The following is a 15,332-nucleotide window of genomic DNA, read 5'->3' on the forward strand; positions in this document are numbered from 1 at the left end:
AAACGGTCCTTAAAATTCCTGAAAACACACACAAAAATACTTTAAAACACTTTGACACGATTTATTCAGGAGTGCGTTTTGCTTTTATATTGTGTCAAAGCTGCCATTTACTTGGAGTTCAGTAAACAATAAGGTCTTTCTAATTTTCACGTCCAATTCAACTGCAATTTTCCATAAAAACCAAATATTTAAGTTTGTTTCCTTAAAACACTTCTTCAAAAAAAATCTTATGATAAATCGAGAAAGCATTTCTCTATTAATTTTGCTATTTAATATATAGCTTATTTTTTTTGTTCCAATTCGAAAATATTATCAAAATTAATCGAGCATCATTCGCGTCAGTAAAAGTATGACGATTTTCTTAAGTTTTTCCTGAACGAATTAGTACTATTTCATCATTAATTTTGTTTATCAGGATATAACTTTTTTTTTATTTCAACTATCGTTGATTTTAAATTATTTAGTTTGATAGATTGTTGTTGTTGTTGTTAATTTACGTCGCACTAGAGCTGCACAATGGGCTATTGGCGACGGTCTGGGAAACATCCCGGAGGATGATCCGAAGACATGCCATCACAATTTTGATCCTCTGCGGAGGGGATGGTACCCCCGTTTGGTAGCCCGACAACCTGCGCGCGAAGTCGATCACTTTACGGTAGCACAGTTTAACGAGGACCAATACCGCACACCCTCGGTCCCTACGCAGACTGTTCCAAGTGGTCACCCACCCGCACACTGACCGCAGCCAGCGATGCTTGACTTCGGTGATCTGCTGGGAACCGTGTCTTAACGATCAGTCCACTGCGGGACTTAGTTTGATAGAAACAAGGTTTAAAAGCATAACTTTAAGCAAAATAAAAGGTGGTTTCAGATAATTTTTGGAATACTAATTTGGAGACGTAGCTATCATACGCATGACGTTGCATGTGCCATCACGCGTTCTCTTTGACCTTTAAGTTTATCTTGCATAACGAATTAAAAATAATTAAATATAAACATGCAATATTTAAAATAGAACATTCAATGATCTGATTTTTTTGTTTAATGATAGCTATAAACAGCAGCCATTACTGATGTTATCTTTAAACTATTTAATAAAACAGAATCGCCTGCAGTTTAATTAATGTCAATGGCAAAATCAACGAAAAAATTTCGTTTTCAAACGTCTCAACTGTGTGATCTAAATGAAATTTTCGGACGATTTTTAGGATCGGGGATTAAAATAGCCCTTTTCGTCCACTGTCCACATTTCAGAGCGCTAGCACAATCGGTTGTTGTTGTTGTCGTCGACCATCAATGCACTGGGGGTGCATGTTCTTGTTTTTCTCCTATGGCCAAGAATTCGACTTTTGCCACACCCTTACGTCATACCCGTTTGTAAAGCGGGCCCATTCATACATCTATTCATTCATCCACAGATCGTGACCTGAAACACAAAACGATCAATCTTCAATCCAGTAACCCCAGAAGTATGATTTGTTATGGAAACAGAGAAGAAATTGTGACCCAACTGGTTTAATGTGCACCAGTCACCATTTACTGCCCTTTGGCCAGCTGTATTCGAAATCCAGTTCTCACGAACGCAAGTCCAGCGTCCAACCGACTCGGCTATCCCCACCAGCACAAACGGTTCTGGTGTCATAAGACGGTCAAACTCTTAATTTTTTTATTATAGATATTAATTTTTGATCTAACTATAGAATCAAAAGTAGTTCCATATGTTTTGAAGAAACAGCATTTGCAAGAGATTACATTTTTTACAAATGTCTACAGCTCGCATTACAATGTCTTGCCAAACATTATACTTTTTACGATCTCAAGGAAGATGAGATAAAAGCGTAGCAAAATGATCAAAATCGTATTTGTGACAGATGTTTCTAATCTTTTTCAAACAGTTTTGTTACTATTATGATAGTGCTAATGCTTTCCAAGAGATCGTCCAATAATATCGCTCGGAGGTGAGTATGATGATTAACTCGTATCTTCACCAAGGATTTAAAAGAAAAAATCCTTGAAGATCCAAAAAGTGCTTAGAGGAATAATTTCTTTCTTTTTTTTAAAAAAAAAAAGAAAAGAAGTCTGGTTTAAAAATGTTATAAAAACATAAAAAGACTGGTATTTAATGTATTAAAAGTGTATGATTATATTTTATAAGTTCGATTTTAAGGAAAATAAAATAGCAAAAAATACCTTTTTGAAATGCGACAAACCCTTAAAAGTAACAGTTTTTCGTTATTTGTGGTTTTTGCCAACTTTAATATGCATTTAAAATGTAAAATTTACAAAAAACAATTAAAAGCGTTAGTAGAAAGGCATAATGAGTTTTATAAAATAAATTAAGTATTCATTGAGTATCGTTCATATGCTTGAAAAATAATTTTAAGAAAAGAAACTATTTTGCGCAATTTCATGATGTTAATGGGCAATTCCATCATTTACAATTGTCATATTTACAGGCTTTAAAAACATGTAACTCAATTAGAAATTGTTAAACCGTTTAATGATTTTGCTAAAGTCACTCTTGGTTTCATTTGAATTCATAGCAATTTTTAATAACTTTCATGGATTTAAAAAAAAATTTAAAAACAAAAAATGAGGTGTAATGGATGTATAACAGTATATTATTTTCATAACAACAACATTTTTAATTGTTTTAGAAAAATGTTAAAAAATTTTTAAAATTTAATAAAAATTGGACTAAATGTTACACCAAGAGTTGTTTTTAGCGAAAACTCTTAGAACTGCTAGATTTCTTTTCCAACTGAATTACTACATTTAAAGTCCACAAATATGACATCCGTAAATGGTGGAATTGCCCCAGTGTTTCAGCTATTTATTAAAGAATACCTCCTTCTTTTAACTTGATGGAACCAAATTCATCATACAGAAACTATGTGATATGTTTATTGAAAGAAAGTACGTGTTTACGTTTTGTAAGTTTGATGACTCTGTTTAATTGCTCTAAATTATGTTGCTTCTAAATCGAGATAGTAGAAATTAATCTATTTCATCTCCATGAACCTAACGATAGTTTTGCCATTGCAAGAATTCTTTTGGCAATTTATTTACTAACTTATTGACTAAACTTATTAGAAGCATTTCAATTGAAATGAAATTAATAAAAGGTAAATTCTATGAAATGAGGCCATTAAAAGGGATGCAGTTACATATCTCTGCATCTATTTCTATTCGGCCAATTTTTTCTTACTGCTGATTTTTCCATACTAGAGACTCTGTCTCGAATTAGGTTAGGTTTTTACCTGATTAGAAATTTCATTTGCTTCAGAATTAAGCAAATAAGATATAATATTCGTAATTTTTCAAGCACTTCAAAAATAGGCGCGCATTTTCAAGACTTGCCAGGCGTGAAAATAAAGAAAACAAAAATGATTTGAAATAAATAAATGTTAAGTTGACAGCTCAAAAAGGAAAAAATAAAGATGCGAAACAAAACTAGTAAAGCCACAGAAATCGAGAGAGAAAAAAAGATGAAAAACAGAACAAAGAAAAATCACAGTTGTGTTGTTGCGTCTAGAGCCGCTTGCTATAGCTAGGAAGCCTGTTTGGTGAAACCAAGCTAATTTAAAGCAGAGGGTGCGTTTCTTGTTTTTCTGTGACGATATATATAACCAAGAATATAACTTTATCCACAAACACGTCACTGCCCGTTTCTAGAGCGGACCCATTCCTTAATCCATAGATATTAGTTGAAATATAATTCTTTCTCGTATACGTCTTTAACTTAACTTATAATTATTATTTGTTTATGTATTTTATAGTTACCGTGATATATTTTTGTTTTGTGAACCTGGCAACTTCGATGCATAGTTAGTTTCTTCATGTTCCACATGGTCTCATGCCTGTCTTTGTGTCAAGTCTCTATGTAAACATATAGTAAGGGAATTTTTGTGAAAGAATCTTTGTGACAGAATATAGAACGCGACACTTAAGAGAATTGATACTTGACGGGCTTGGCTTACTCGAAACAGAATGGAAAGAACAGTTGCTAACGTAAACAAATGACACGTTTCAACAACCAATCAGGATCAAAATACCCAAACTACGTCACTTACAGGTATCCCATTTCCACAATTAATTAGGCATAAGTGGCGTTCATTTTATACACTCCCCCATTAAAACAGGTAAGTACATAATGAGGGTGATATTGAAATGTATCTCACCACATCCTTGATCTTCATCTTCACCATCTATACAATCACTAACCGTATCACACACTTGAGAAGCATCTATGCAAATCAGATCATAACACTGGAATTGGCGTGGACCACAGTCTGTTGATACTGATCTCTCTAATTTAAAAAAGAAAAAAAGAATGTGAAATAATTTGTGTATACAAAAGAATATATAGCTTGTAAATAACACATGGGAATAAATATTTTGTTGCATTAATAGAAATACTCGATCTTTTCCAATTATGGTGTAGGGATTTCAAATTTGAAATTTGTTTCGCAAAATTTTTAGTCTATTTTCCGTAGAAATGTACAAGTTTAGAAATGTTATTCATAACTAAGGGTTGTGACAAAATTCTAGAGATCTGCATCGTCAGGATTAAAATTGAACAGGAACAGTTACCGTAAGCGGCTAAAAGCAATTCTATATTAAGACATATTCAGAAGAACGAGAAGAAACCGTTCATAATAGGGGAAATGCCTCTAGTGGCGTATGACGCCATTTCCTGGCATAAATTCCTGTACAATTTTAATTCTGATCACGTACTTTACATCTCCCAGTAGTTTGACGCATCAGTTTGTTAAACTTGTATCTTCCAACAATAAAAATGTTATTTAAAAAAAAGTTGACTGGAAAGAGAAGCAGGCTGCAGATTTAAAAACAGTGATACGAAAGTATCTAAGATTTGTTTTTTCTTCACATAAAAAAAAATTGCAGAAACCCCCCCAAAAAAGTGTTCCCCGGTATAATTTATGCAATATAATAGTTTAAAAATTATGTACTTAAAAAAATGAGTAAAAATATATATGTTATATATTTAAAAGAATAATTTATAAATTGTGTATTTCATTAAATACCTTATTTGTTTTAATTGACAATTTACGAGCTTATTTTTATAAATAATTTTTAAAAATTCTTAAAATCAATTTTAATTTAACACTGTTGCCGCATTTGTAAAAAACACCACATCAAATATCTATCAAGTACACTCCATGAATAACGGAATGGCAGTTTCATTCATTCAATAAACTCATTAATATTAAATTTTCGAAAATAAATTTATCCCAACTTTAAACATACTATCACTCTAAGAATTAAACTATAAATATTGTTTCATTCAATCATCGATGTTGAAAATACGAAACAGGCATTCGTAAGTTTTACGTTATTAATTATAAATATCTTAGTAAATCTAATGCAATCAATGCATGACCAAGCCAGCAACGAACAATGCAAATTAAACATCAGATATCTATCAAAACTTATTAAAACACTCGATAGAACCCTAAAAGTAATCAATACTCCCCCAAAGTAAACTCTCACTGTTTTACAAGTGCAATTTATCACTGGAGATGTTATTGACAATTTCACAAACTTTTCACCCGATATCATGCAAAACATTACTTTTCAGAAAAGCTCATTGAGTGATGAGGTGGATTGTGGCATCAATTACTTACTGTCATAACAGTCAAAAGGCCGGATATTGTCGATGGCTACGTGGGATGGTATGACAGGATCAGGATTGAGAATCTCCAGTACGACTCGGAAAGGCTGGGTAAGCCTTCCAATCGGTTGAGACACGTTTTCCCACCTGAAAAGAGAAGTGGCATCAATTATGTTATGAAATACGCAGCTTAATTTTTGTGAAAAATGATTAAATGATCAAAAAACATGCTTTTCCATTTGTAATAAGAAATAAAATAACGGCTGCAAAATCATTATACCATGAAATATGTAGCTAAATGTTTTTGAAAAACAATTAAATGAACAAAAAATATGTTTTCCAACCTGTAATGAGGAGTAATATGCAGCAATAAGACAATTATATTATGAAATATGTAGCTGAAAGTTTGGGGAAAATAATTAAATGAACAAGAAACATGTTTTCCGACTTGAAGTAAGAAATAATATGCAGCGCTACAAGACAATTGTATTGTGAAATATGTAGCTAAAAGTTTGTAAAAAGCAATTGAAAGAACAGAAAACATGATTTCCAGCCTGCAATGAGAAATAATATGCTACTACAAGACAATTATATTATAAAATACGCAGCTAAAAGTTTGTAAAAAATACAAAAAAAAACATGTTTTCGAACCAGTAATGAAAAATAATATGCAGCTACAAGACAATTATATTATGAAATATGTATTTAAAAGATTGGGAAAAATAATTAAAAGAGCAGAAAACGTGATTTCCAACCTGTAATGAGAAACAATATGCAACTGCAAGATAATTATATTGTGAAATATGTAACTAAAAGTTTGTACAAAATAATTAAATGAACAAAAACATAATTTCCAACCTTTAATGAGAAATAATATGCCACTACAAGACAATTATATTATGAAATACGCAGCTTAATGTTCGTGAAAAATAATTAAATAATCAAAAAAACATGTTTTCCCATTTGTATTGATAAATAATATGCAGCTACAAGACAATTATATTGTAAAATATGTAGCTAAAAGTTTGCAAAGAGCAATTAAAAGAACAGAAAACATGATTTCCAACCTGTAATGAGAAATAATATGCAACTACAAGACAATTATATTATGAAATACGCAGCTAAAAGTTTGTGAAAATACAACAAAAAAAAAACATATTTTCGAACCTGTAATGAAAAATAATATGCAGCTACAGGACAATTATATTATGAAATATGTATTTAAAAGATTGGGAAAAATAATTAAATGAACAAAAAACATGTTTTCCGACTTGAAATAAGAAATAATATGCAGCTGCAAGACAATTATATTGTGAAATATGTAACTAAAAGTTGGTGAAAAACAACTAAAAGAACAGAAAGCATGATTTCCAACCTGTAATGAGAAATAATATGCAGCTACAAGACAATTATATAATGATATATGTAGTTAAAAGCTTGTAAAAAATAATTAAATGAAGAAAAATCATATTTTCCCACTTGCAACGAGAAATAATATGCAGCTACAAGACAATTATACTATGAAATATGTGGCTAAGAGTTTGTGAAAAATAATTGAATGAACAAAAAAACATGTTGTCCAACCTGTAATGAGAAATAATATGCAGCTACAAGACAATTATATTATAAAATATGCAGCTGAAAGCTTGAGAAAAATAATTAAATAATCAAAAAAAATGTTTTCCCATTTTTAATAAGGTATAATATACAGCTACGAGATAATTATATTATGAAATATGTAGCTAAATGTTTTTGAAAAATAATAAAATGAACAAAAACACGTTTTCCAACTTGCAATGAGAAATAATATGCATCTACCGGACTATTATATCTTGAAATATATAGCTAAAAGTTTGTGAAAAATAATAAAATGAACAAAAGATAAACATGTTTTAATGCTTGCAATGAGAAAAATTACGCAGCTACAAAACCTTTATATTATAAAATATGTGGCAAAAAGTTTGTGAAAAATAATAAAATGAACAAAAGATAAACATGTTTTAATGCTTGCAATGAGAAAAATTACGCAGCTACAAAACCTTTATATTATAAAATATGTGGCAAAAAGTTTGTGAAAAATAATAAAATGAACAAAAGATAAACATGTTTTAATGCTTGCAATGAGAAAAATTACGCAGCTACAAAACCTTTATATTATAAAATATGTGGCAAAAAGTTTGTGAAAAATAATAAAATGAACAAAAGATAAACATGTTTTAATGCTTGCAATGAGAAAAATTACGCAGCTACAAAACCTTTATATTATAAAATATGTGGCAAAAAGTTTGTGAAAAATAATAAAATGAACAAAAGATAAACATGNTTATATTTACTAAAAATGATCTTTCAAATAACGAAAGATTTCTTAGTTTAAAAATAAATAATTTGAAATTTATCAATATATTTACCTAACAATATAGAGAGAAAATTTAAAAAATAAGTTCGTTAGAAATTATTTGTATGCTTAAAAAAAAGTGCTAAATAAATTAAGCAAAAAGAAAACACTTTTAAAACAACACTAATTTTTATCATTATTATTTCACATAAATAATAATGTTAAATTGAATAATTACAAAGTAAGGTTTAATTTCTTAAAAATAAAAACAAAAGAATTATGATATTTGATAATATATTCAACTGACAATATTGTAAGAAAATTAAAAAACACGATTATACTCTTTAATAAAACTAAGTGCTAAATGATTTTAAAGAAAGTAGTCGCAATCGCAAACATTACTAATTTTTTTGAATAAAAAAAGTTTATTGACTTATGTCCAAATCCAAAAGAGGAAAAATAAGTTTTGTTATGATTTTATTTATAAAAATGAAAACAACTAAAGATTTATAAATTTAAAATCAGTAATAAAAACCCATTAAATTATTATTTTATCCAAAAAGTTTTCAATAAATTAAAATAAAGTAAAAAATAGCCTAACAAATTTAATTACTTTTTTATTTAATTCTTTATGGGCACCTTAAATTAGATTTCCGTTTGTAATAAATTCAATAATGTAAAATAATACTTAAATATATAATATCAAAATTAATTTTCAAATTTAAAAATAAAAAAGAAAGTTTTGTTTCAAAAAAAAAAATTTACTCATTAATTAAGAAACACTTCATTATATATTCTTTTCAATAATAGATTACGTTCAGAACAAGGTAACGACGGCGTTCACAAAGTCAGTCCCACTGAAAATAATCTACAAGGAACGATATCAAGTCGCGACAAAGAAGAAAAAAAAAACTAAGAGATGGCGGAAACGAACATACGAGAACACGATATATGTTCTCAAAACTGATTCTGATTCTACCGCTCATCAATCAAGGCCGTTTCAATATAACGATACGAACATCGTCTTCCCCAGCGCGAGTTGGCATCGGAACGTAAGAGATCCTTGCGTGTCTGGTATCGCTATATCGTATATCGCTATATCGTTCGTCTTCTTTACTCGACGGCTTAAATCAGATTTCTGATGCATCGCCTGGAACGAAAGTCGCTGCATCGGCCAGCGATACAGGCGTTAAATCGATATGTCGCAATATATCGATTTATACCCCAGTCCTACTCTTAACTATACAGTAAATTAAATCTCTGAAGTTTGGAGCAGAATAAAAACTTTTAGCCATTAAGTTTTACATATTCTTTCTTTCACAAATGCTTTAATAACGTGAAGGTGTTTTAGTTCAATATACAATCAAAATTCCAACAGTTATTTAAAATAAAAATTAACTCGAAAAAAAACAAACATAAAAAGCAGGATTCGAATTTTTTTAAACTAAAATTACATGCATGCTAAGAATCTAATTAATATGTTTATCCGTAACTGAACCCAACGAAGCGCTTTAGGATCGAAATTAGCAATCATTACCATGACTAATAATTGAGACGTAAAAGCTCACTAAATAATTCGTTAATAACTTAAATGCATTATTTTGGTTGCTGCATGCTTTTCAAGTATTAACCATTAATTAAGGTTATGGCGTAATTAGTTAAATGATGATGATCGTTCTTTTTAAAGAATAACTCAGATTCGAAAACATTTTCATCAGTGTTATGCTCTTGTACCTCATTTTCTACCATTTCGCTGTCACATTGCCAACTGGAGGGCGTTTTCTGCATGAAACTATGGAGCTTTACTTTCTCAGCAGCATTTACAGCTCTTCAGGGCTATTATACTCCAATTAGGTACAGATAATGGCGTACTTCTGGATCATTAATATTAAAATGTGTTTAGTTCCACATCAAAAGATTCCAAGCGTGTTGTTTGTCGGGAGTTTTTGGCCATTTTTCCATTTCTCAAGAAGAGTATTGTTAGAGAAAAAAAAGTATTTTTTTCTTTTAAATTTGGATGCTATTGAAAATTTTGCTAATTTATTTGAAGTCAGTTATACTCTGAAAATGTTATAAAATAGATATTTCTTCACTATCTTCCATTTCAGTGATTCACTGTTTGTTGTTTCTGTCACTGGATGGCGCTGTTACTTCGCGATACATCTATCCACCACCTTTTTAAAAGCACTAGCTCACTCACTTATATTTTATTAATTACGTTTATTTGATGCTGAACTTGCATTTTAAAAGGCAATCTTAACTTTTAACTGATTTAATAATGCCTCAATTCATTGAGTAAGTTGCACTATTCCTGCACTATTGAAGACAACACAGGCGAACAAAGACAAGGGAACAAGCTTCATGGAAGAAATCGTTGGAATAAATTCTTCCACGATTACTCCTACGAGAATTCTAACTTTTAATCTGTCTTTCATTCGGTACACATAACTGTCAGCACTGTGGTTAGTGTACTGCTAGAAGCAGTCTTTAAATAAATCAACCACCGTCGGTATTCGAAATTCTTTGACAGGCGAACGCTGTATCCTTTGAACTAACCCACCTCATGAAAACCCAAGGGAAGATTTTAATAGGTGCCTTTTAAAATCCTAATTACTTGAAAAGAACTTTTTCAAAACTATTTGCAGCAATAAACCTATAGTCTCAGTAACATGATAAAACAAAGAAGAAGTCTATCTTCATTTAAAACTCTTACAACTTTTTAAACTTTTTGCTACAAATTTCTCTCAGGATTATATTGAAGTTTGCAAACACAGAAACAACTTTTACAAAAGATTCGAAAATTGTTTCGTTTGCAATATTTTCTGCGAAATATTTAAAAGTTCTGTAGGATTATTCTTCTATACTTTCTGTCTGGGAAGTCGATAGTTCTTACTCGGCAATATTTTTAAAAAGCGAAATGGAATTTCTCTCAAATTGCAAGTAGAACTGAATAAGAAACATAAAAAATGGAGGAAATAAGCGTATAAAAACGCTTAAAATAGTTAAGAGTAGTTTTCCTAAGAAAAAAATTAAGTATATCTACAAATTTTGTGATATTGAGAAGTGCTTGGTTATAATAACTAGTAACAGTTAAATCGTCTGAGAAAAGGGAAACAAATCCGCAGCGAAAAATTTGAATATTTCTTAGACTCTTGCTACTTTGAATATTATTGAATTTTGTAATATTAATCAAATAGTTTAATGTGCATCAGAAACTACATTAGCAATATGAATTTTGTTAAAATTTTAAGCAAATCTCATAAAAGTTAAAAACAGGAAGAAAAAAATTTAAAGAACGTCATTTTAAAACTTACAAAAGCTTATTTCATCCATTCGCGTTGATAGCACAGTATCTTTCTGATTTACATAAGCTTAATTTTATATTTTTGAAACACTGTTTTAAAATCTGCATACTGTTGGAATCCATAACAATAAATAAAATTTAGCTTTTGTAATGTTCCCGGTTAATAAGAATTTAAACTTTGCTGCTTATTTGGAAATTAATGTATGGCTGAAATTAGTTGTTTTTTGCTATTCCTCCAAATTACTGTAAACACTTTTACACCGATTAGAAATTCTACAACTATTGAAAAAATTAACTTTCTTAAAAAATATTCTTTCTTGCTATATGTTTAATTACACTTTTGGTGAAGTATTTCCATTTGCACATTAATCTAATATTATCAACATATATGGCAACGTTACTTTTAAAAAGTAACGAGTAAAAGTACAAGTATTTTTAAAAAAAGTAATGAGTAAAAAGTAAAAAGTTCTTATTTTAAAAAGTAACGAGTAAAAAGTACAAATAAAAGTACAAGTACTAAACAAAAAAAGTAACGATTTAAAAGTGCATTTCTAGGAAATCGAAAATTCAAAGTAACCTAAAATTTTATTGAATAATATTCTTATGTTCCTTAATGTTTTTCGCAAAATTGTCGTTATTTATTTAATTTCTTTTAATTTTGAAAGCTATGGATATTAATTTATTTTTAAATTCGGAAGAATATTATAATATAATTTTATAATATAATCGTATAATATAATTTTAAAATCAAATATAATTTTAATATCAAACTTTTTATGGATTTGCACGAAAAAGAAATTTTATCTATTGATTTTAATTTTTAGTTTATTATTTTTATTTATTTAAATTACCATTGATTTAAAATTGTTTTACTCTTTAGAAACGCGTTTTAAAAGCACAAACATAAACAAAGCAAACACGGGGTTTCAGATAGCTTTGTGATCTTTGAGCTAGTAAAAAATAATTGAATGTGCAGTATAAGTTGAAACAGAAGGTATTTAAACACGAAGTTAGCTGTGAATGCATATATATTGCACATTAATTTTATAAATTAAAAAAACATAAGCATTTTTTTTTAAATTTAATTTCTTTTTTTTTTAGAAAGCTTACCGAGTTTTAGAAAAAAGTAACGATTTCATTCGATATTTCCGTTACAAATACTTGTACTTTTTCCCTAAAAAAGTAACGAAAGTACAAGTAAAAGTACTAAATTTAAAAAGTAACGAAGTACAAGTAAAAGTACGTACTTTTTACTTGTACCAGCGGTACAAGTAACGAAAGTAAAAGTACTACCATGTATGATTATCAATGACCGCATTTCAGTCAAAATATCCGCAATTTCATTTATTGAAATCATTTCAGCAAATATCAGTAATAAATATATTGTTGTTGAGATGTATGCATACATCTTAACTAATTATTAACCTTAAGTTGATTACAACTCACGCAATTAAATAAACAATTTAGCATTCACACTCTTAGAACTTGAAAATAATATTTGTGCAATTGTGAAAGAACGAAATTGGTCTGTTGACTTTCACCAGTAAATGTCCGAAATCTATGCTAGATTTAATTTGATAATACTTAATTCATCGATATTTAAATATTTATTCAATATTTTAATACACAATAAGGATACATTAAGAAAAACATCGATGTAGGGAATACTAGACATATTTAGGAATAATACGGTTATTCAACCCCATCTTATGTTTTAAATTAAACATTTCGCCCGGTACACACTTGTTCGGTATTTCCTACTCTAATTTTTGTCCGATATTGCCTACTGATGTTTTCTAAGGTTAAATGCCACTGTCCGATCTACGCCGAAGAGTCATTACATTATGACCACCCTGCTAATAACATGTAGGACCACCTTTAGCCTTCAAAAATGCTAGCACCCGCCGTGGCATTGATTGCACAAGATGCTGATAGGTAGTTTGAGGTATCTGGTACCAAGCGCTTACCAACTGGCCCTGCAATTCCCTCACATTGCGAGGGGGTAGCGTGGCGGCACGAATTTGGTTTTCCAAGTAGGACCACAAATGCTCTATTGGATTAAGGTCAGGTGAATTTGGGGGCCACGACATGACCTGAAAGTCACTGGAATGTTCCTCGACGATTCGACCCTTATGAAATGGTGCATTATCCTGTTGATAAACACCATCCCCCGAAGGAAAAAGTGTTGTCATAAATGGGTGAACTTGGTCTGCAACTATGTTCAAGTAGCTTACAGACTTCAGGAATTGTTCTATGAGGATTATGGGTCCTAATGTGCCCTATGAAAACTTTGCTTCTGGGCGAGAAACCATGAAAAAATGGGCGAGCCCATTGTTATAGATGGAGGATGGTCATAATGTAATGGCTCTTCGGTGTATATTTGTCCAGTCATCTCAACAATAAGTTTTTCCTAATCTATCCTAATCTGATATTGAAATATCGAATAAATATTAAAATAGCAATGAATAAATCAGCGTCAAATCAGACATAACACCAGAGCGACTTTATGACTATTGACATTCACAAGTGAAGGTCGACATTCTCTAGTTTTTAGTATTTTACTGTAACATACCTATTAAATTTGTGCTACCTTTCCCGTTGTTATAAATGGCATGCCTGCTGCTAGATCTTTTTAATAAAATTCAAAGTCACATAATTCAACTTTCCTCTCAGAAAATTCTACATCACATAAATCAAAATTAATTTCGAACAAATTATTTCACGATGCTTTGACACTGCTATAACTGCACATGATTAATTTCTCCTTACTTATTTAAATAATTAGGATAACTTTTATATTTTTGATATATTCTTTTTTTAAAGTTAGTGATTAATAATGCAAAGAGCAAAATATTACTTTAATTAACATCATTTTTAACTCCACAAATAATGTTTTAATACTCAAAATTTTAAAGAGTTTGAATACTAAGTGAAAAACTTCACCATGATTAAAAGGGAAATAAATCATCCCACATTTACGGTTTGCAGTTAAATATTTCCGGCGCATTCCTTCAGATTTAAAAATTCTAATGACATATTTTGAGCCGCCTGATTAATTGTTTTAAATTTCTTTCCATGGATCTGTTGGAAAATTTGTTGTAGATGTTCAAGTTATCCGTGGATTCGAAATTAAAGCCGCCAACCACTATTTAATAAGTCGGTGGCAGGCCTTTTGACTTAATTTTAACAGCGACGTCGGAAGATTATCGATATATCGATTCGCACTCATAATTAAATTTTCATCAAATTCCTGTTAATAACTCATCTCTTCAGTTTCGCTACGAATTGTTAATTCCTTGAGCCAGAATTTGTTGGAAAATTTAGCTGTTAATTGAACATGAACAACGCAGTGGAAATTTGCAGAAATGATAATAATTGTAATAAAAATTTAAAAAATTTTAAATGTTATCTTTAAAAATGTTTCGTTAATATTGAAAACATTTGGGGTTAAAAATAAATGCATTTAAAACAAGCATTTCGGTAATTTTTTTTTTGATAATAAAAAAAAGAGGTATGTCATCCTTTTTAAATTTTTTTTCAATGTAAATTTTGAAATTTGTTAACGTTATGAATTTTATATTTCATTTATGCATTATACAGTTAAGAAAATACTGTACCGTGAACTGAACTGTACAGTACAGTACAGGTCACTAATAATGTTGAACTAAATAAGGGAATTTTAATTAATTCAATTTTCTTAAATAGCTTTCAATTATCAAAGATAAGCCACCAAACATTATTAAAGATAACGGAAACTCCAAAATAAAAAATAATACTAATTGTTTATTATTCTAATTAATTTGAATTCCAATCAACGTAAGACAGTTCTTATTAGTTCAAACTTTATATTGATTTACGAAATCTGATTAAAAAATAAAAATCCCTAGTAATTCATTAGTCTTAATTTTCGATGCATATTAAAGCACACAAGAATACTGAGAATGTCTTCAAAATATGATCAATATTGTCTTTAACCCTTTGCAACCAGTTTCTAATTTCTTTTGAATATATGAACATGATATGATCGGTACATGATTTATGAACATATACTTTTACTT

At 29.7% G+C, this 15,332-nt stretch overlaps 1 protein-coding gene across 1 annotated transcript in view; it reads right to left on the minus strand.

Moving 5' to 3' along the window:
* The window catches only part of LOC107456001 (leukocyte tyrosine kinase receptor), a 219,144-nt gene that overhangs the window by 132,184 nt on the left and 71,628 nt on the right, over positions 1 to 15,332 (minus strand). The window contains exons 3-4 of the mRNA XM_071178398.1: positions 5,649 to 5,782; positions 4,182 to 4,310 (exon numbers count right to left, since the gene is read on the minus strand). Coding sequence (XP_071034499.1) covers positions 4,182 to 4,310; positions 5,649 to 5,782 — 263 coding nt within the window. The remainder of the gene's footprint in view (positions 1 to 4,181; positions 4,311 to 5,648; positions 5,783 to 15,332) is intronic.

The sequence above is a fragment of the Parasteatoda tepidariorum genome, chromosome 3 (assembly GCF_043381705.1).
Source record: "Parasteatoda tepidariorum isolate YZ-2023 chromosome 3, CAS_Ptep_4.0, whole genome shotgun sequence".
NCBI lineage: Eukaryota > Metazoa > Arthropoda > Arachnida > Araneae > Theridiidae > Parasteatoda > Parasteatoda tepidariorum.